We start from the raw sequence: 21,936 nt of genomic DNA on the forward strand, positions 1-21,936 counted from the left end.
TTCCCCACGATGCCTATAATAAAACTACTGAACCAAAATAGGATTCAAAACTTACCCTGTCCAATTTAATCCTGCGTTTGTGGGGTGTCCATATATATATCGTCGACGTGTTCGATTATTCACAGTGCGCGTTTATTTCGTCAATGGGTGATGCACGTTAACAATAAGCAATTTCTATTGCACTAAACACTTAGTACATGTGAGTAAACGACGTATAAAACTACGCTCGTGTACGTGGTGAAAAATGCAAGGGGGTTTCAATCGAGACCAAAAACATGGCGAAAATCGAAGGGAAATGGTTTTAACCATCTGCGTTTGCTTTTCAATTGTACTATATCTTTAGCGCTACAGTGTGAAAATCACTTGAAAATTTAAATTTTATGTTTAGGAGTTGGTTAAAAAGACGCTGCATCATTTTGGATGCTGATTGAATTATTAGAATTAAGTTGGAAATCTTAAGCTGCTGAGTGTTAAATATGGTTATGATGTCATTGTTGAAGACGTCACTGATACGATGATGACGTATAAGATCAGATGCAAATGTTAGGCTCAGGTAAATCATTCAAGGAGAGAAGTTGAGTTGCTGGTGTCAATCATTTGGATGACGTGATGATGACGTCATTCGTAATCACAAAGACGGATGACGTAACGAGTGGGTGATGTTAAGATTGCACAAGGGGCGTTACGTCACTCTGACGTCACGAATAAAGTAGATCACAGGACACACAACCATGTTGTAAGATTGCACACACGGGTAGAAGTGACGTAACATTCGACTGCTGAATGTTGCGACAAAAAAGCACCGAAACTTAATCGTTGAATTGACGAGATATTACGTCATGAATATGACGTAGTAGGCGGGATTCTACGTCAATTACATGACGTGAGAGACGAGATTCTACGTAACGTATATGACGTCACACACGGGATTCTACGTCACGATTCGAAACGACGTAGAACGCGCGACTTTCGCTCCCGAGTTTCTTGTTTCCACTTGTCGACTCCGCGTGTCATAAGTGCCCTCTTGTGAGAGCGCATCTTAGGTGACGAGGAGTGAAACTTCGTGAAGAGATCTTGAAATCTAGGTTGGAATTATAAGTCCTAATGATAAATTGCTTGGTTTATATTATATTGTAGACATTGCACTTTGGAAACTGTTTGAAAAAAAAACTAAGTATAATAGGCCATTTAAAAAAAACATACAGTAGATTGGGGTAAAATGGGTTTTCAATCTCTTTTCTGGACTTGCTCTATGAAACATAACACCTGTGTTATAAAGACTGTAATTGCCCTGCCACATGAGGATAAATAAGTTATATTCATTCATTTCCAATTAAACACAACTCTCTATCTCACCTGTTTTCTGGGAACACACGACACAGCACACCTTCTAATAGAACGTAACAGAACCTCGTGTTGAGCTCTTGGTGTTGGAGAAGTTCAAACAGTCGAGCCATACCTCGTCTACTTGTCTCGTTACCGACGAGCGGCCGTACTTCGTCTAAAAACGAAAATATATAAAATAATGAATCGTAAAGTTTATCAAAACAGTTATTTATCTGTGCTGTATGTAGAAGTCCGTATTTTTGCCATTTTTGTGTTGATAAAATAAGTATGTGAGATTGAAGCAAGATGGAAACTGGTAAAGCATTAGCACCTAATATAGCATTTAAACAATTACCAACGCTATTTAAGCGCCGTGGGGATAATTATGTACACATTCTTTAGTTGTGTATAAAAATCTAAAATTAATAAATAAAAGTAGGAAATTCTTACCTGGTATCACGCCGTGAAGTTTGGTCTTTGTGAGAACACGAGTTCTCATGACCGTGATGTCATCACGAACTGGTGTGACATCAGCAAGTATTCCACCTGGCCAAAACGAGTCTTGGAAAGTCCGAATGTACTCGCTCACCTGGGTGAAAAGTTAAATTTTAACAAAATGTCAGTAACATGCAGTTTAATATGGTTATAATTAATTCCTAGTGGTTAGAGAGCTTGTTTTCAGACTAGAGGTTGGATGTTTGAGGCTCAATGCTGCCTTTGTGGGGATATATTTCCTTGGAGAATGCACTAAAATGTATTTTATCTAACCCAAAGGTTGTTTTACTGAAACGTGTTTTCGGCGACAACACTTTTGTTGCTATTTTCCCCTTCATTTTATGTAATTTCCAGTCTTTTTTTACATAGAATTTTAGATAATTGTACCTAATGTTTTTCCAAATATCAAACCTGCTGAGCTGAAACTGCATTATCCACGTAATCCACGATTTTTCTGTTCATTCGATCCCCGAAGACAGTAGTTATGACTTGTTGTAATGCAGCAACCATCTGTCGACGTAACCACTGGTTTCTTTGCTTCAAGTCAAATACTTCATCCATAAGGAGAAGTAGGATTCGCAGCGGGATGTTGTTTTCGATCTATGGGTTGAGGGTTGTTATAGGAGTTTAAACAGGAAATATATAGATTAAATAAAAAGTTTTGGTGATTTTTTATGTGATTATTGCTTTGGCCCACAAAGGTAGTAAGACCTAATGTGTATGAAAAAAAAAACATTTCGAGCAAAATTACAAACATGTAAAAAAATTAAACAAATTTCGACCAGAATTACAAAACATACCATTTAAAAAAAATTAAAAATTTTAACCAAAATTACGTTATATTCGATGTGGTTTTCCTCATTGCTAAGTTTCCTCTCTGATCCAGGAAGTTTATCGGAAAACTTCTGAATTCCTCCGGACACTTTATCGGATGCTCTTTGTATTCCACCGATAAGGTTATCCGGAGCTTGGCTCATGAAGTTGGCGACGCTCTGCGCTGATTCTCGCATCATGGAGTCCATCTGAAAGAGAAGGATCAGTGATGAAAAAAGATTCGTATCAAAAACAAATCTTTAATTTTTTTAAAAATTTGTTTAAAAAAATTTGATATGAAATTTTCGCATTTAAATATTGCAGAATACAATGCAAGAACTTAAAATGGTTACAAATTTTATTTAAATATTATAATTAGAAATTAATAGTAAATAAATAACTCACTCAATATTATATAGTCCCATTCAAAAGAAATAGTAGAAAAAAGATTTTAATACCAAACACTTTTTTTTAGTTTACTAAAAATACAAATTTTTCTACGTCTAAAAACAAAAAAAATGTTTTTAAAAATATTTTAACAGTTAACTGCCATTTAATCTCTATCTTTCAACATAAAACTGTCCCTACTTTGCTCGCAAAAGTTCTTGGATTTTTCTGATAAGCCTTTGCGTCCAGGAAGGTATGTAAACATTCCATGGCTTTCCCACAATGTTCAAGTGATAGAACAGAACTGAGGTATTGGTTCAACTCTGTTCTCCTCCTCTCTAAGAAGTCCTCCTTTAGATCTTTGAAGAAAGTCCTCCCAGGGAAGCGGATGGTGCTCAAGTTGCTTCCCTGCGTTGTTAAGAGGAGATGAATAGTTATTTTTCATTTTTTTTAAACAAATTTTACAAAAAGGACAAAAAATTGGAACCATAGACCACACAGAAGTTTTAAAAACTTTCACAAATTAAAAATATATAAAAACATTTTTAGTTTGTTTTGTGAAAAGAACCAGAGAATCCAATTAGGTTGTAACCAACCAAAAAAAAGAATAAACAAAGTTTTGAAACCAAGTGCCTGAAAACTTTTGTAAATTAACAATATACCTTCAAAGAAAATCAAAACATGTGTACAATACAAGTTTAATTTTGCGAAGCTAAAAACAGATTCAGAAAATCCAATTATGTTGTGACCCACCAAAACAAAAAATACCACTGGCCTACACTACACTTGACTTACATTTTCCTTCAGACTTAAATGAAGGTCATAAAACTCTCGGTATCTGCGGAAAGTATCCCATGATTCCTGCCTACCATTACCCCAGTGACGAGTTACTGTGACAGCGAACATGGCGTATGTTTTCCCATGCTCCTTACATATGCCTGGGGAAGCAGAATCAATTATACTGAAGCAGTTACTTTATATTGAGCAAGAAACAGATGGGGAAGCAGAATTAGGTTATGGTGGAGCAGTTACTTTATAATGTGATAATGAAAGGCAAAGACAGATTTTGGAATTAGGAGATATGGAAATGATAGCTTGGCTTATTTTACATTACATGCATTGAAATTTGAATTTTGAGTATAATGAATAATTTTAATATTTCGAAAAGTTAAATACATATAATCGGTTAGTTAAGATGGTCTATGTATTGATTCTCTTTCTGTACCATTTGGTTGTTAACAAAAACTTTTGTTAAATTTAAATTGAGATTGGGAAATGTCATTGTTATATTTGGTTACCTGTTTGTGTTATAACAGCAGTTAGTTTGTTGACTTCTTCATTTTCCGATGTTGATATATCATCAAGTGACTGAAATATAAGATATGTCATATAAAAAAATACTTTTTATAGAGAGTGACAGCTTTCTATTAGAAATCAATGCTGTATTCAAACTAAATTTTCTGATACCCATTTGTATAACACTAAGTGACTTATCAATTTTTTAAATCAAAAAAATCTGGTCTGAAAAAAAAAAACATTTGCCATCCCCGGCCCAAATACTTATGCCATTTTTGACCCCATTAACAAACACAGAGATTAAACAAAAAGTTGAACCTACCGAACCCACAGAACCATTGGTGTCATTTGATGTTAGACTTGTTTCACGCAGCAGATCAAGTTCAGCAAGCAACCTCATGTAATAAGGACTTGCTTTGAATGCTGGAAAGAAAGATTCACTTTTCTGCATGATGCCAAACACCTAGGAAAAGAAATTTCAACTTTCCTACTTTATTTAAGAAAAAACACCATTGTAGTAGCATTTAATCACTGTGTATGGGTAAACACAGCTTGGTAGTGGACCTAACATTTCAGCCAAAGTTGATCTATTGCCCAATTTAAACATTACAAGTTGTTTTTTAGGATCTTCAGAATGCTATTAACTAGATAATACTGGGTTTTGAAGCTCAATACTTCCACCATTGTAAGTATGTGTGTTCTCCGACAAGACTAATTGTTCAACAACCACACAAAAATACAAAAACAACTGCACACAAAGTTACATATAGCGCTTAAAACATATTTCAACAAATAAACAATTGTTACAACACCTTTTGTTGAATATCATCAAACACATAAGGCGATGGCTCCCCAGAGTCAAGCTTCTTCTTCAAGGCTCTATCTGTTGTTTGATCCAGTGGCACCCGTGGTTCTGCCTGCAATATAAATATATACCCCATTAATCTGGTATTATAATAAAATTAGTAACTTACCAGCCTTCTGTTGTTGTTTTACATTAATCTGCTGAAAGAACAATAACAATAGCAACACAAACTGTTATCAGAAATTGTATGAATAAACTGTTCCAAATTTTTTATGGAAAAAGTTAAACTTTTTAATCATTACATATAACTAAAATAAAAGGTGAAATATATTACATGTTTGCTGAGGTATTGGTCATATATGTTGTGTCCTATGGCACGAAGCATCTCCATGTCAGGTGTTCGTTGTATGGCACCTGTGAATCAATAAAACCACGATGAAAATTTATATAGAATGGGATAGGCTAATGAATGAATTACTGCATTGTGTAAAATGTATAAAACAGAATGGGACAGAAGAATGAATGAATAAATCCAACATGCTGAATTAATAAACAAGAATGGGACATTCTTTATCAAATGTTCTAAGTTAGGGCTGTGGATTTTCCCTATTTTTGTTTAACCGTTAACCGGTTAACCGGTTAACCGATACAAGTGTAATCCTAATAAAAGCGTCTTGTTTATCGCTTTTCTTTCGCGAATTTAAAGGCAACTTTACGACGAACGTATGGACTATGCTTGCAATACACGGGCAAACGTTCTTAACGTTAAAGTAATGCTTTCTTATTCATATTCAAACCTGTTTTAAAACACCTGCCGTCTAAATAATCAACGTGTGAATTGCAATTATGACGCAGTTATTAACGTGTGAATTGCTATTATGTCGTAATCAATTGCCAGGTCAAACAATCGCTATTATGATGCATGAATCCACGTGTGAATGCCTGCTTTTTCGTAATAAACACGCTGCTTGGCTGAGGACAACATTTAAGTTGTGTATTACACCAATATAATGTTGCAAAACTAGTTAGCCTGCGGTATTAACAATCAAGATTGATGGCGTAATCGCCGTTGTAGGGCACGATCAAAGCAACAGCGTCCCTGCGCACTTTGTCTTATTGCAAAACAACAATCAACGAACACGAACACGTGCCTTTCATGTAAATAAGACAGATATTGATATACGTTTATGCCCTATGACGTCATAGTTCGGTTAACGACTTGAACTTTTCGTTAGCGGTTAACCGAATAGGTTCGGTTAACCGGTTAACCGTTAACTTTTCCACAGCCCTATCCTAAGTACATGATTAGTATCAGGGAAATTAATGAATGAATGGGACCTATATGAGTTGACCCACTGCCCTGACATCTTGGGTGCTACAACCCATTAGTGACCACCGGGTTGGAGCTATGTTTACTAAGAGTCTTGCCTAAAGAGGCATACACCTAACAGTATTAGTATCGAGCATTAAATCCAGTATCTTCAGATACAATGCAAGCGCCTAAAACCTGGGCCAGGTGTGTAGTATGCATATTTATTTTACTGTACGTATTTCATCTGGTGACAGACAAAACGTCGAAAATACACTACGTTTTTCATACCAGATAAGCCTTTGAAAGACTATTTACATTAGCAGAAGTAACAGAGTGTAATTGGTTGTTCTAACCTTGTAGTTGTTGCAGCTTCACTTCATTAAGTTGTTGTTCAGCAGACGCACGATATCCATCCACCGTTAACCAGAAGAACAGATATGCTTGCCCATTCACTGACTGCATGTATTCTGTGTGAATAAATAATCTTAAATTAATGTTATGGTCTTATTTGCATATTATTATATTTGGCTGCAGAAGAGACTTTAAATTGATTTTTTAGGAATTTTGGGTCTAAATTAAAATTTTCTGGGTTATTAAAATGTATATATTTTTGCAGTAATAGCAGAAAAAATAAAAAAGGTAAAAATTATAAACATACTTTCAGTCTATCAAATGTCACAAAGCAAAACCTTAAATGTCAATCTGTTTAGGGAGTTACACAGGTTTTTGATTAAACAGCTAAATGTATTTTTGTAGATAGATTACCAACACTACAAAACATACTCACCAATAAAAATTTGTAGAGCGATGTTGTTCCTCAATATCACACTCAATGGAAGATTGTATAGTTTGCTCTTCTCAGTTTGGTAACCTTCCAAATCCTAAGGAGAAAATAACAATTAAGGAACTAAATTAACGAAATAAAATAATACCTGAGTGGTAATTTAGTTATTGAAAACAAGTAGCATCGTTATTATCAATTTATTTGCAAAAAGTCACCTAAGAAGACTAGCAAAGCCAGGCCTACAGTCTAGTACCTTCTGCTCTTGAACTATTTTACCACTAAAATAACCACAACGTCATATGATGATTTTGCAAAAATGTGTTAAAACCAGACATATAATAACATTGTATATTACATGCATTCTCACATAAACAGAATTTGCATAATCCCTTATGAATCATGCTTGCATTACACTACATTATGAACTGATTCACGTTAAAGTAGTTAAGACTGTGGGTAAATATAGAATGCATGTAACTGGTGATACACAAATGTATGTAAGATGAATAATATACCCTAGTTTGCTAGCCATATCCTATATATAAACCAAACTTTAAGAAACTGTTCACAAAAAGATATTCTACTATTTGGACTAATTATTGCAAATGTTAACAGTACATTTACGGATATGTATCATAAAAGCAGTGTTGTGGACCTGTGGTATACCTACTGTTGTTGTGTATTTTAAAGCATTAAAAATTGATATTCGTGCATAAAATTAAAATTGATAGAAATATAATTTACTTACATATTGATGCATATATATATTTTGCCTAAATACCCGACCTTAAAATATTTACAATGTCTGGTAGCAATAACAACAGAATGTCTATAAAATTACACTATCTTACTCACAAGTTCTATATTATCAGTGTAAACGTTGCCGTCATGTTTCTTCCTTATCTGACGCTCGCATAGATTTTTCACATACCTCATGCTACCGAGCTGTTGTTTAATGGCGGGGTCTGTAATATAAGGTAGTGACAAAGATAGTGCCGTATCACTATATGGTACATGTGAAATATTGGTAAAATAACTGTTTATTACTTTAATTGCATAAACTCCAGCAATAGGACAACCAGCTTTTATATGCTACAAGCCTACAATCTCCTATGAACATAGATTAGAACATAAACACATTGTAAAGTAATATATATATATATATACTGCATCAGTAGAATATCTAAACTTCCAATGCCTAAGACTTTTATAGGCTACAATCTAGGCTCTTACAGTTAGATTAGAACAGTTGTAAACACATTGTACAGTCATATGTATAGTATTAGCCTATTACACAGCTAGAACTAAGCATACCTAAGACCATATGTTGTTGTTTTAGTTATCTATAATTTGACCCACACACAATAGTTGACTTACCGTCTCCGACCGTGTCCTTGGCTCGCAGTCGAGCGATTTCTTCGTCACATTTCTCACGTATCGAGTGTAATTCACCGATCTCGGAGCTGTGTCGTAAAACGTTAAGAAACCACTCACTTGTAATGCAATTGTCGCTTATCTAAGACAAATAATATGGGTTTAAAAAATAGATTCTCAAACAGTATTCTATGAACTTCATAAAGGTTCAAGTGTGTCGTAAAAATTAAGTTTCTTAGTTTATTATTAACTGTTGGATTAGTTGCCAACTCTGGTATGAATCCACACTGCAAGTTTACCTATATAGAATATTTCTATTCTATTCTGTATGGGTGAGGTCCATGAGGACCTGGGATTTAGGCCAGACTTGGCACATTAGCCCTATATAGAATATAACTAAATACCTAATAAAATAAAATAGTTTTAGCAAGTGTTGTGTATTATGTGGAGGCCACAAAGATATTTAGATGGTCTAATGTGGCATGACCTTAAAATGATTAAGAAATGTTATAGGACAACTTCCATAAAATTTATTTTAAATATTGGTTGAATTATTCTATTTTGCATCAGTCTAATATTTGGCCTACTGTGTAATTTGAAATAAATACACACTGTTTTAACAAATTAAAATAGACTTTTATCAAGAAATCCTGGAAAAATTAACAAACTTTAACCATATCCAGGATAAATACTGGTGCCCTTTCATACGGTGTATGGAAAATTTTCAACCAGTTTATTCTAGACATAAAATGCAATGAATTGTTTGCATGTACTTGCTATTGAACAGTACATGGCGGCAGCTACAGAGTGGTACAAAGCAATTAAATGGCACTTACCAGCCAATTGACGTACTGATTGAGGTAGTCTGGATCACTGTACAGTTTAAACATTGGAAGAAATACTCCATGTACTAAAAGCTCCTGCAGGGAATAGTGGAATATTTAGGTAAAAAAAAATTAAATAATAATTTTAATTTTTTTAATATATACCATAGCATTAAAATTAATGAAAGATCAATTTATTTTACAGAAAAGAACAAGGAAAACTAACACTGATAACACTTAGGTTAATTATATAGCCTAATTTTTAATTATATTTTAATATCTTTTGTAATTTAAATAGTACCCATACTGTTAAAAAATCATGTGAAAAACTCTTATATGATATGAACGTACCCTCATCATGTATTTGAGCGGTCGACAATGAAATTCATCGACGGGAAGCAAGAGATATAATAAGACTTCACTCACATCCTGTGTTGAAAATGGTGGTTATGCATGTGGTAAAAAAAAATCAGAAATCAGATGATTTTTTTTGAAAAGTATAGGCATATATTAAAGGAAAAAATTGTAAAATGTAACCCCATATATATTACTATACACATTTTTATGAATGTAATGCAAAAATTTAACGGAGAATGATTGCATTTATAATCCTAGTAAAAACAATATATTCGCTGTTCGTCGCTTATCCAACACAAAAGTAGGGGAAACAGAAAAGATTTAACAGTTTAAACTAAAATCAATGTGTTGTATACCAAGTACCATCAAACTATGTACAATTTTTTAAACAGTACATAAATCTTATTTTTTTATATCCAAACTCTATTAGGGTGAAGTTTGCACAGTGGCAGAACATGGTCATATGATTTAATGCCAGGATTGGCCCATTACCCCAATGTAACACCCGTACTAAACGTGCTTACTTGTAAATATTCACTTTGTTTTTTGACACCAAAAGACACTAATTCTCGACAAGTTTTGGAAAATTTGATTTCGAAATCGAAAAAGCAATCCAGAATCGTTTCCACTGCCTGTATAGGAATGTACATGTTTGAAAAAATATCTTTAGCAAGTTTTAAAATAGGTAGGAGCGTCATTTTTAATACACTATCCTAACTATACAACTATTTTTGCCAAACATTGAATGCAAAAAAAAAAAGATATAAAGAAAGATTTTAGCAGAAATAATGTTTTATAGTTTTATAGAAAAACAATTTTAAAAATGTCCGCGTGCTGATTTACAAACAACAAGTAAAACAGACATTGTTAATTTGTTAAACAGAGAGAGCATGAAAATTGTTTAAAGCGTATATAGATGTTTCTTACTTTGTCTGATCCATTGTCTGACCCATCAGATTTATTGTTATTGTTTGTTTGTGATGCTGATAAACTTTCGACAGAATCTGTAGACTGCTGGCTTGTCTGTAAAGGTGAAAATCATTAAAACTAACTTCCACCTTGAAATCTGTTGTAGCATAACATAAGAATTTCTGATCAGGTAAACTGTAATGTTAAACTAAACTCTTATTAAGATTTATAGCCAAACAAGAGGAACAATAATGGCAAAGGGAGTCATAAGTGTCTTTTCTAATTTATATTTGAGAATTAGCAAGCATTTTCTACTTATGTTAACTTAAATTTTACATGTAGTAACTTTAATTTACAGACAGATAAAGAGTACCAATTTACAAGTGATATGACAATATCTGCATAACTATTGAGGTATGGTATAATAAATAGACCATATCTTTGACATTTATAGTTTTTTTATAAGCACAAAATAAAACACATTGATAACCTAAAGAGATTACATTTTCAATTTAAAAAAAGAAAAGGTATTATTTTAATTCTGATTATCAACATTTTAGTTGTAACAGAGTATAAACAAAAGCAACATAACATATAGCCATGCAATGTAATAAAGGTGAAACAGTCATCTGTTACAACCTGCCAACATGAGGTGCTTTGACAAGCATATGTCAATATGGTTGCACTTTATTGAATATGAGTAACTAAGCAAGGCATTGTAATGGCATATGTTACAATGCCAATCAAATTTACGGCTCTCTTGATAACAAAGGCTTGGGTGTAGATTACAGGCGAACATTATTGAAACGATCTACATACGGCACTCTATGTGTTGATTTGTTGGGGGATGGAGACATCAAAATAAATGTGGCATGACTAGTAGCCATAAGTCATATTTAGTGATTATTGTTTATAGTTTGCTATTAATACACAAGGAGTTTCCTTTTAATATTATCCAAAATCTTTTTTATCAAAAATAATTTAATATCAGCAATACAGATATTAAAAACCTTAGCTGTCTAATAATGAAAAACGCCAATAAATCATATTACTTCCGCACTTTATGATATCAAACTGAATAAACTAATACATGCTGCAATTTTCCCCAGAAAATAAACACAAAACGTCTGCGCGGGAAAAGTATAGATGGAAGCTAGCAGAATTTTAGCTTTGTTTCAGCTTAATTTCATTCAATTCAGCGTAAGCGTCAGATTTATTGAGCAGACTGAGCGCTGACGTGAAATAAAATTGTACACTTAATGAACTGGTTAAGTCTTATTGATTAACTTGGGCCTTGCTAAGGCATGCAAGCGGAGATAAAGAAGAAACAGAAAAATACAGTTTAACGGTTCATCTGGTGTGAAAAACATAGTGTATTTTAGACGTTTCATCTGCCATCCAACAAGAGAATGGAAGACCAAACATTTAAAATACACGTTTTCATACCCCATAATCCATTGAAAGATAATTTACATTGATTCTGCCTGGTAGCAGAAGAAACAAAAATATACAGTTTCACCTGCATTGCATCTACCCTTTGTTTCCATGACAACATGTCCTCCTAATGTAACCGGATAATGTTGGAACGAAAATATCATTGAAGGTGAAAATTTTCCAGTAACAACACACAAAAAGTGGTGCAGATTAAATGATATATGTATAATATAGCCTAAACTTCGGAATTTTGCGGCTATTTTAGTTTTTTTTTGTTAGTTTTGGTATTTTTATTACTATATACTTTGCCCACTGTTACCAAACAGTAACAGTAAACACAAGAAATTATTTATATATGTATATAGTAATATAAAACAAGTCAACAATTAAGTAAATAAGAGACATTAGTGACAATACTCACACTTCCCCTATTAACCCATTCAAGTTAAATCAACAAATACATTATTTTATCGCATCAGATTGGAACTGGATAAACAAAAAGGGAAGAATATGAAGTGTGTGGCCTTGCAAATATAATTAAACTGATCAACGTTACTGACATGTGAAATAAATGCATCTGACGTTTAATGACACTCTAAAATTGTATTGATCCATAGACTACTGCCTTATGGATATAACAATAGGCTGGAGTTTAGGTTAGCACAGACGCACTGATATAAATGTACTGTACATGGGTCTACTATTTGATTCCACTCTTAGTATTGATTTTACCTGAAATGAATCAGTTATTACTCTGTTCAAACCAGTATTGAGTGGTTTAAAGCAGTTTTAAGCTGTGTTGCAACTGGGAATTGAGTCGGAATGTAAACTGACCTGGGATTCTTGAATTTCAACTTGAGCTTTGCGGAAGCATTTAACATGGGAAGCAAAGTCTTCAACCAAGTTCTTGGTTAAGTAAGGTTGCCAGTCTATGCTGCTGAACCTATGTGTTGAACAATGTGGTAAAACCATGGCCATAATATGTTAATTGTGATTGTAAAATTCAAAATGTTCGCAAAATAAGGAAAATTAAAAAAAAAATCAAATTAATAATTTTTTACCAATCTTTCATTAGTATCTTACTATGATATTACATTCCTTTTTATAAACAGATACACTTACTGGCACATTTTAACAAAAAACTTAAATTGTGAAAAAGGATACAAGAAATAGCTGTACCTGGATGAAAGAGCTCTGATGACATCATGAAGAGTAACGAGGAAACTGTGGAGGAACTCGGGATCATCGGATAATCCGTTGTACCAATACTTGATGTAGTCACGGAGTAAATAGTCGAGGCACTGCGGAGGGTGGAGTTAAATATGTTATTTTAATATAGGGATGTGGCTTAGTGGTTAGATGCTTGCATTGTAGGGGAAACTGGGTTTGACGCTATGCAGTACTGTCAGATGTGGATGTTATGTATTCTTGTACAAAACATATACTGGCATTACTACTGAAAAAACATTAAAAAACAACCATAAACAATCTATAAGGCTATAATACTAAGTCACACAAGCAGCAATGAGGTGTATGATATAAGACACCCTTGTTATAATGACTGACGTCGCTCTGCCACTAATGAGTTGTCCAATTTGTTAGTCAGTCATATAGAAAAATACGATCATCAACATTCTACGACCTACTATAAGTCACACACATGGTAACTCGTAAGCGAGCCGCGGTAACTATAAGAATAACAGAACTTTGTTATAATACTGTGCTTGCTCCGTCGTGTGAGCGTAAATAAGTGTCATTCATTTACTTTATAATACAAAGCATTTATTTGTGTTGAAGGTTGGACAATAACTGCTGCACTTATGCTGTTTGCGTGGTTTAATAGAAAGAATACCTAGATCAATTTTAAAAATGATATAGGTACAGAAATCAGTCTAAAAATTGGTCAAACAAATAAATATTTTTGATCAATTTCTCCGAAATTATTTATGACAGGGCAGTAGGGTACAATATAAATTATTAAACATAATTAATATATTTTTTAAAAAGACCATTAAAAACGAATTAAATTTGATCTTACCTCATGTAATCTCTCATCAATGCTGCTTGATGATGTTAAACGACGATCTATATTGAAATCCCGTTTTGAGTAGTCTGTTTCCAACACCTGGTAAGGGTATGGGCTTTTCATTAAGTGCAACTGATCAAAGTAGAATATAATGCATTCAATAGTATGATAAACCTGTGTTTTAATGTGTAATATAGTATCGGCTACCATTTGTATACAATACTATCTTATTGGCCATTGCATTGAACTTTTTATAAATTAAATGCTTAAACTTTTTTTAAAAGGCACAGTATATATATTACGCCAGGACCATTCCAAAAAAATATTTCTGTTTTATAAAATTAACTTACGCTGGTATACAATGCCTTTCTATATGACCATGTAAGTCTGCCCTTTAATAATCATTTCCTACATATGTATTTATGCACAAACCTTTGGAATGCCTTGAGATAAAGATAAAGCTTCTGGTGTTCTTGCAAACGCAAAAGCTTTGACACTTTGTTTCACATTTCCTTGGCTGTGGTCGTAAAGAATTGCTACAACTCTGTTAAGTATATATTGTGGTTAATGTTTGTTTAATATTGTGGCTAGTAAGATATACAATATATTTAGATTTTAGAGACCATGTATAGGACAACAATATACAGTTAGCTTGTTTGGTATTACTTGTCAAATTGGGTTTCAGAGAAGAAAATGTTATAACATTTGTGGTAAAGCAGAATATACCAATAAAGTATCTGTCTGAGCCAAGTTTAAGCAAATACAGCAATAAATATAATATTTTCAAAAATTATGATATTGATTTTGAAAATATCATATTCTATGTTGTGTTTTATTGACTATTGTTGCCTGTAGGCTGTAGCAAGAGAATTAAACCTACATTCATTCTTTCAAGATTATCAGTACCATAAACAGACTAATATCAAACAGACCACATGTCCCATTTATCAGCATTAAATTTCCAGAGATTACTTCCCATTTAATCCCTAGATTAACAAACTCATTAGTAATTTATACAGTCACACTGGTACTTTAGAAATACCATGTTATAGGGTTAAGAGACCAGGAAGACCTAAAGTTATTTTAATTCTTACTTACCCTGCTAAGAAACAAAGCAGATATAGGGCAGCATAGAGAAGTCCAAGCAAACCAAATGTTAGAAATCCGAGAATTAAAATAATGGCACCCCAGTATATTCCATTGACAGAGTTAACAGTTGAGTTGGTCTGAATGTAAATATTGTTACAGCCTGCTGTGTCAGGTGCAAATCTAGTCGATGCATTGAATGGATGTACATTGCAATTGCAAATATAAGTTTTAACTTTTAAGGTAAACATTGGCCCCAGCAATATGATCACAATAAGTAATTCTTATGTAACATTTTACACATTGCAATAAAAGCTACATTATTATTGTTAAAAGTCAGTTTAATTTATAGAATAGCCTATAGAATATAGATATATTATATATTTTAGTTCAGTTTGACATGAGTTTTTTTTGTATATTGGTATATTCAATTAAGCCTAGAGTACCACAGCAAAGCAAATGAAATAAAGTCACTTATAACAGTAACTTTATTGCCAGTTATTTAAAACTTGAAATAACCTGGGGCAATTACAACAAGACTATGAAATAAACTAGTTCTTGGAAACTAGAGAACATGGAAAGACATATGAAGTAATAATTGCATATGCATCAACTAATCAATATAATAAAGCCACATATATATATATACTTTGAACTACAAAGCTGTACATAATACATAGTCTATATAATCCATAAGAACAAGAATTTAATGGCATACCTCAGTCATTCCCTTTAAGCCACATTCCCTCAGCGGTAAGTCACAAGTTACACACTGCTCAAATCAAATGGCAAAACTTCTGCCAAAAAACTAATTTATCTGAAAAACAAAAATGAACATAGTTGATAGCAGACTGAATTTTCAATGGTTTAGAATTTTAAATTGGCACAACATCTGCTATTTAGCATTAATTAAGGATTAAACAGATTAAATGTCGAATATATACTGACACTCGGACAGACAAACGAGATTTGCGAAAGACGTGCATCCTGCTTAATTACTGGAAATTTGTACCAGCCAAAATAAATAGCTTGAGACAGTTGTTAATAGGAAGTCGTGACTTACAAAACACAGGGGAAGTGGCAAACAGTATCCAGTATCCTGGTAACAGAGTACAATACTCGAATTGTTGAAAAAAATCTAATTCACAAACACATTCATATAGTCTGTTGTTGTATAACCACCACCACCACAGCACCATAATAAACTTTTTTTTTTAGAAAAAAACAGCATTTTAACTTAATATCATGATTGAGATTGAGCCTATAAAAAATTAAACGAAATAATTTGTGTTTACACATTGGCAGTTGAAGTTTACTTTGGTACAGTGTTCAAGTGAAGTTCTGGTTGATCAAAAATCAAATTTCGTTTCAGGCTTTGAACTTTCTTTACTGGTTTGTGAAGCAGCTTAAAAATACCAGTTCCAATGTTCATGGGTATACCCATGATAATGCATTCTGACACACCAGTTATCACATCTGTTTGTCCATAATATGCAGCATCAAAGAGGTGGTCCGATGTCTTCTCAAACGACGCAAGCATCAGAACACTCTCTTTCATCCGGGCAAGCCCGTAGCGCGTTATACCGAGCACCTCCCCTTTGTAGGTCATCAGATCGGCAAGCAGCATGAGGTGTCGCCGGTCAATGCTCATTCCATGGCTCACCATTGTGTATTCGACTTCATTGATAATGGTCTGTCTCGCAGCTTCAATTCCTAGACACCTTTCAACTTCCATGGTGTTATTAGAAGTAGTTTTTTCACCGACAACACCAGGAATGGCCATCACACCTCTCAAGTCATTGCCTTCAACTAGAAGTTTGTATTTCTCCGACCCTCCATCTGATTCATCAATATGAATGACTGCACGAGAAACTGCTTGTAAACCTTGCACCACCACCTTAGGCACTGCCTCCTTTAACGATTGAATGACATTATATAGCGACTGCTTTGTGTTTGCTGCTGGATGCATGGTAATGATGTCCTTGCACTGGATGACAACCTGAGCTGGCTTTATGGGAAGTCTAGACGTACAAAGATTATAACGTACAGTGTCTGCATTAACTTCAATCTTGAGAAGTCGGCATCTTTGCAGGTCGATTTTGATGAGAATGTAGCAATCGTCAGGCTGATATACTTCTTCCATTAAAGAGCAAATTTCACCTAGTGTGGTCTTTTCTATTCGACCTTTAGCAACACGAGCTATGTCAGCATCTTTATCATTCGTCAACTGAGCAGTGATAATGGGAGTACTGATGTTTTTTGAAGCATTGATAATCTCTTTGATCCTGGGAACACCAAGCGTGATGTTCATGGATGCAACACCGGCAAAGTGAAAAGTTTTCAGTGTCATCTGGGTTCCTGGCTCTCCAATACTCTGCGCACACAGTGCCCCAACAGCAGTGCCTGGTTCCAGACGTGCTTTCATGTATTTCGAGCAAGCCATATCAATAAACTCCTTCAATTGTTTCGAAGTTATCCTCAGCAATTCATACAGAACAGCAGGCTCTGTTTTCCCGTTATCATTTATCCCATACCGGGTTCGAGTTTTGGTCAAATCCTCAGCATACGTGTTTAAGAATTTTAACAAATCTTGACGAAAGTCTTCAGAGAGGTCTTGCTTCTTTTGAATTAATTCTTCAGCTTGTTTTTTGACTGACTTCTCACACAAAGGGGGCTGGTGCTGGCAGGGAAAATTTGCCTGGACAACTTGCAGCACTCGTGTAAAATCAACGGGCCGATTTTTTCCTTCCATGTCAGTTGGATCTAAGCCATCTTCCCCGTACACAAACTGTACCACATCTTTAGTAGACGACCGGACTGTAAGATCATAATGACCACACAGATCTTCTAGAGATTTAACTAACCGACGCTGCATATATCCAGTCTCTGCTGTTTTAACTGCTGTGTCCACCAAGCCCTCTCTACCACCCATAGTGTGGAAGAAAAACTCAGTTGCCGTCAAACCTGAATAAAAGCTGTTAGCAACAAAGCCTCTAGCTGCAGGATCTTTAGAATGCTTTTCAAAATGGGGTAATGGTCGGTCTTCAAAACCATTCGGTACCCTGTTGCCTCCAATAGCTTGCTGTCCCACACAAGCGATCATCTGAGAAATATTGATAAAAGAACCTTTGGATCCGCACACTGCCATTATAAGTGGAGTGTTGCTCTTATCTAATTCACGCAAGCAAGCTTTACCTGCGTAATCACGAATAACTGACAGTTCCTTCAAGATGACAGCTTCTAGAGTTTGTTCTGGCGTGCAGCCAGGCTGTGCAGGCAATTTACCACGAGCTAAGGCCATAATGTATTCATCACACTTTCTGTATCCTTCAGTGAGTAATTCATGCTTTGCCTGCAGAAGACCTTCACCTGGAGTTACATCTCCAATTCCAATAGAGAACCCACGGTTGCTCAGGAAAACCGGGCAGATTCGTGCAAGTCGCCACATTGCATCAGCAGCTACTTTTTGTCCATAATCTCTCAGCAAAATGTAGAATATGTTGTTCTTAGAACCAGAGCCCAATGTGGACTTATCCATTGCACCAGCCAGCAGTTGCGAGTTGTAAATTACAACAAAAGAATCGTTGTAGCATAGGTCCTCTCCTTTCCCACAGTATTGCTTGCCTTTGGCACGAAGACACGCTCTAACAGGGCATTCTTTATTAGGTTTAAGAATCAGACTAAAGATTTGCTTTCCTGTCCATAAAGTAGCGGGTTTAATAATGCATGGAGGGGGAAGGTCTATCTTGGTTTGACGATCCTCATATGCAATAATGTAGCTAATAATTCGCGCTGCCTGGGCCCTGGTAAAGAACACTTCTTTCTGAGTGAGTAGGTAGGCTGCTGTGATAAAGTCCTGAATGGCAGCTATAAGAGGCTCACCATTGCGAGGTGTTACCATGTTATTTTTGGTGCCCATCAAAAACAGAGCTTCAGCCTTAGCTTCTTCAGTTTGTGGCAAGTGTAAGTTCATTTCATCACCATCGAAATCAGCATTGTATGGATTGCACACGCACTCATTAAACCGGAATGTTCTATGGTCAGCTACTTTAGCAAAGTGAGCCATGATGCTCAGCTTATGCAGTGAAGGTTGTCGGTTGAACAGACATACATCTCCATCCATAAGATGCCTTTCGACAATATCACCATAGCGTAACTCATTAGCTGTTTTTTCACGGTTACCATACTTTAGAAAACGTTTCATGTTGTTATGTCTTTGTTGTATAAAGTTTGCACCAGGGTGATTATCGGAGCCATTGATAACCAACTTTCTCATTAACTCAATATTGCTTTTTGTCACACGCTCAGGATATGTGAGAACCTTGGCGACATGAACTGGTACTCCAACCTGATCAATACGCAAGTTGGGATCCGGAGAAATTACTGTACGGCCCGAAAAATCTACTCGCTTACCCGAAAGATTGCCACGAAATCTTCCCTGTTTACCTTTGAGTCTCTGCACAAAACCCCTTGTAGGTTTTTGAGGCTTCATGTTAAACGGAATGCCAGATAACTCACTGTTTATATAGAGAGCGCACTGCAGCTGCAGGAAGTCCCAATCCTCCATTATCATATGTGACTTAGCACCTGTTGCTCTGTGCTTCTGTATTACATCATTTAAGAAAATTATCTCGGTCAGTTTCATGGTCAGATCGTCCTCGTTTGTAGCTGACTTTAAATCAGTAATAACTGAAGGTCTAATACACAACGGGGGCACAATAATACGAGTTATTATCAAATCCTCGGGCCTGCTTGCTTGCGCCTTCATTACAAGCAAAGGAACATCTTTGTCAGGGATATTTCTCAACAACTCCAGCACAACCAAAGGGTTCAAATCTTCATGTGCACGATGAACATAACTTTCTAGCTCCTTATTGTGTTTCACAGCCAAATTAAATGACTGATAAAACTCCTCAATTTCAGGACGAATAATTTTCTTGGTCATGCTTTTGTATTTTTCATGGACTATTTTAAGTAAGCCGCATTTTTTTACTGTGCCATTCATAGCACCACAGTAAAAACACGAACTGCATTTTCTTGCTTGCGTGTGAATCTTTTTCCTCAAAGACCGCAACTGTAAGTAAGTAAGCCCAGGCCGTTTCAGTGTGTCTTTATACGCATGTTTATCCGCTTCCATCAACATGACACGACTGCAAGATTTGCAGATCATTTGTAGAATGTTAATAACTGCCCTGAAATAGCCAGCATGAAAGCACGGCAATTCGAGATCAACATACCCATAATGTCCCACACATTCTGCTAGATTTTTACCACAACTGTCACAGTTTTTATCCTTTTGACTCGTGCCCATCCGTCTGTCCAACACTCCATGCTCAACAGCTTGGTGACTCAAGTCTTGGCTATAAAGATTCTTGCTTACACACTGCATGTGAGCATATTGTCTCATTTCCTGGGGTGTTTGAACCCCAAAGCATACTTGGCTTATTTTCTTGGCAACATCTGTTGCACGGTATTGCTCTTTTACCATTGTAACAATTATTAGACTGGTATTTATATCCGATATTTATCTGTATTAAAAAAATAATGAGAAATTAGAATGGTTTATATAAACAAACCAATAACATTATTTACAGGCTATTACAGCAGTAGTGAAAACACATAACTATAGTTATTAATATTATAGTAATTTGAAAAATCAGGAAATATAATACAAAGCTTAAACAGCACCAAATATTTTGATTTACAAATAAACAACTACCCACAAAGTAACATATGTGGTAACTTGTAAGCGGTCACGGAATGTATGAATCAGAACACCCGTGTTATGACGACTGTTGTTTGCCCGCCATGCGAGTATGAATAAATTACATTCATTCGTCTATACTAATACTCAATAATCTATTTATTAAGATACACTGGTCTTTGAACACATGTCTAAAGAATTGCGCTGCTTAGTAATAGTTGTTTACCACTGCCGTGACGATATACAGTCCAAATACGAAGAACACAGACATACCAGACAACAACACACTGCGACTGAACAGCTCACGCGGTATACAGGTACACTAGTGGTCGGTTTGTATTTATACGTACTCGGTACCATAGAATATTGTAAGTCTATTTACTTTGCTCGGTACCATGGGCCCCAAAAAACGACAAAATTTCGCAGATAGCATTAAATTACACATATATCGATACATGTACAGAAACATAAGCAGTTACGTCATGGCTGTATTCGTAAACCTATTTCTACCGGCCTATTTGAGGTAAACATCGATCAGATTTGTAATATGGAGCCGATTGAGTCATACGGTGATGAGTACTGCGGAACAGTGTGTGTTCCATATTAAACCAAAGATTTTGATCAGACCAAAGTATAGCTCTTCGCTCTGTATACTATTTGGTAGGGTTGGGTGTTTGGGGAAGATAGGCAACTTAGGAGTCTAATACTCGGTCTAAATAAACTACAGTGATGGCCCTGATGGGTGTACTGCGGAACAGTATTTTTTGACGAGTTTGATCAAACCCAAAAAGCGTTTCTTCTGTATAGCCTACTATATGGTATTGAGTAGGCCATGGGTTAGGTAAGATTTTCAAAGAGTCTAATACCCGATCTAAATGAACTTGCTCCAAATAAACACGCCATACAACGACGTCATTATTTAAAATGACGTATGGGGATCCGACGTCACACTGACATGATGTATGAAGATTCTGACATAGGCAATCATGAAGCAGAAATATAGT

General features: G+C 35.1%; 2 protein-coding genes across 3 annotated transcripts; both read right to left on the reverse strand.

The window, feature by feature from the left end:
* Positions 1 to 110: 110 nt before the first annotated feature.
* Positions 111 to 16,454, reverse strand: LOC149738963 (sorting nexin-13-like). 2 transcript variants are annotated; one of them, XM_089875542.1, is made up of 26 exons: positions 15,947 to 16,454; positions 15,241 to 15,368; positions 14,575 to 14,686; positions 14,155 to 14,241; positions 13,296 to 13,417; positions 12,951 to 13,059; positions 12,202 to 12,243; positions 10,701 to 10,796; positions 10,298 to 10,405; positions 9,768 to 9,845; positions 9,429 to 9,512; positions 8,596 to 8,734; positions 8,074 to 8,183; positions 7,222 to 7,315; positions 6,788 to 6,901; positions 5,457 to 5,536; positions 5,130 to 5,234; positions 4,640 to 4,780; positions 4,320 to 4,389; positions 3,817 to 3,959; positions 3,223 to 3,429; positions 2,658 to 2,843; positions 2,233 to 2,421; positions 1,777 to 1,915; positions 1,357 to 1,501; positions 111 to 1,081 (listed from the first exon to the last, which is right to left on the reverse strand). In XM_089875542.1, exons 1-26 carry the CDS (start codon positions 15,953 to 15,955, stop codon positions 937 to 939), a joined length of 2,982 nt encoding a protein of 993 aa, XP_089731668.1. In that variant the 5' UTR covers positions 15,956 to 16,454; the 3' UTR covers positions 111 to 936. The 2 variants fall into 2 exon arrangements, with proteins under 2 accessions (XP_089731668.1, XP_089731671.1); XM_089875545.1 differs by lacking the exon at positions 12,202 to 12,243 and having other exon boundaries at positions 15,947 to 16,452.
* On the reverse strand, positions 16,041 to 20,779 carry LOC149738964 (DNA-directed RNA polymerase III subunit RPC1-like). Its single transcript, XM_089875540.1, has one exon. It carries the CDS (start codon positions 20,714 to 20,716, stop codon positions 16,541 to 16,543), a length of 4,176 nt encoding a protein of 1,391 aa, XP_089731666.1. The 5' UTR covers positions 20,717 to 20,779; the 3' UTR covers positions 16,041 to 16,540.
* Between the last annotated feature and the right edge of the window lie 1,157 nt (positions 20,780 to 21,936).

Source organism: Ciona robusta, chromosome 3, assembly GCF_009617815.1.
Source record: "Ciona robusta chromosome 3, ASM961781v2".
Lineage (NCBI taxonomy): Eukaryota > Metazoa > Chordata > Ascidiacea > Phlebobranchia > Cionidae > Ciona > Ciona robusta.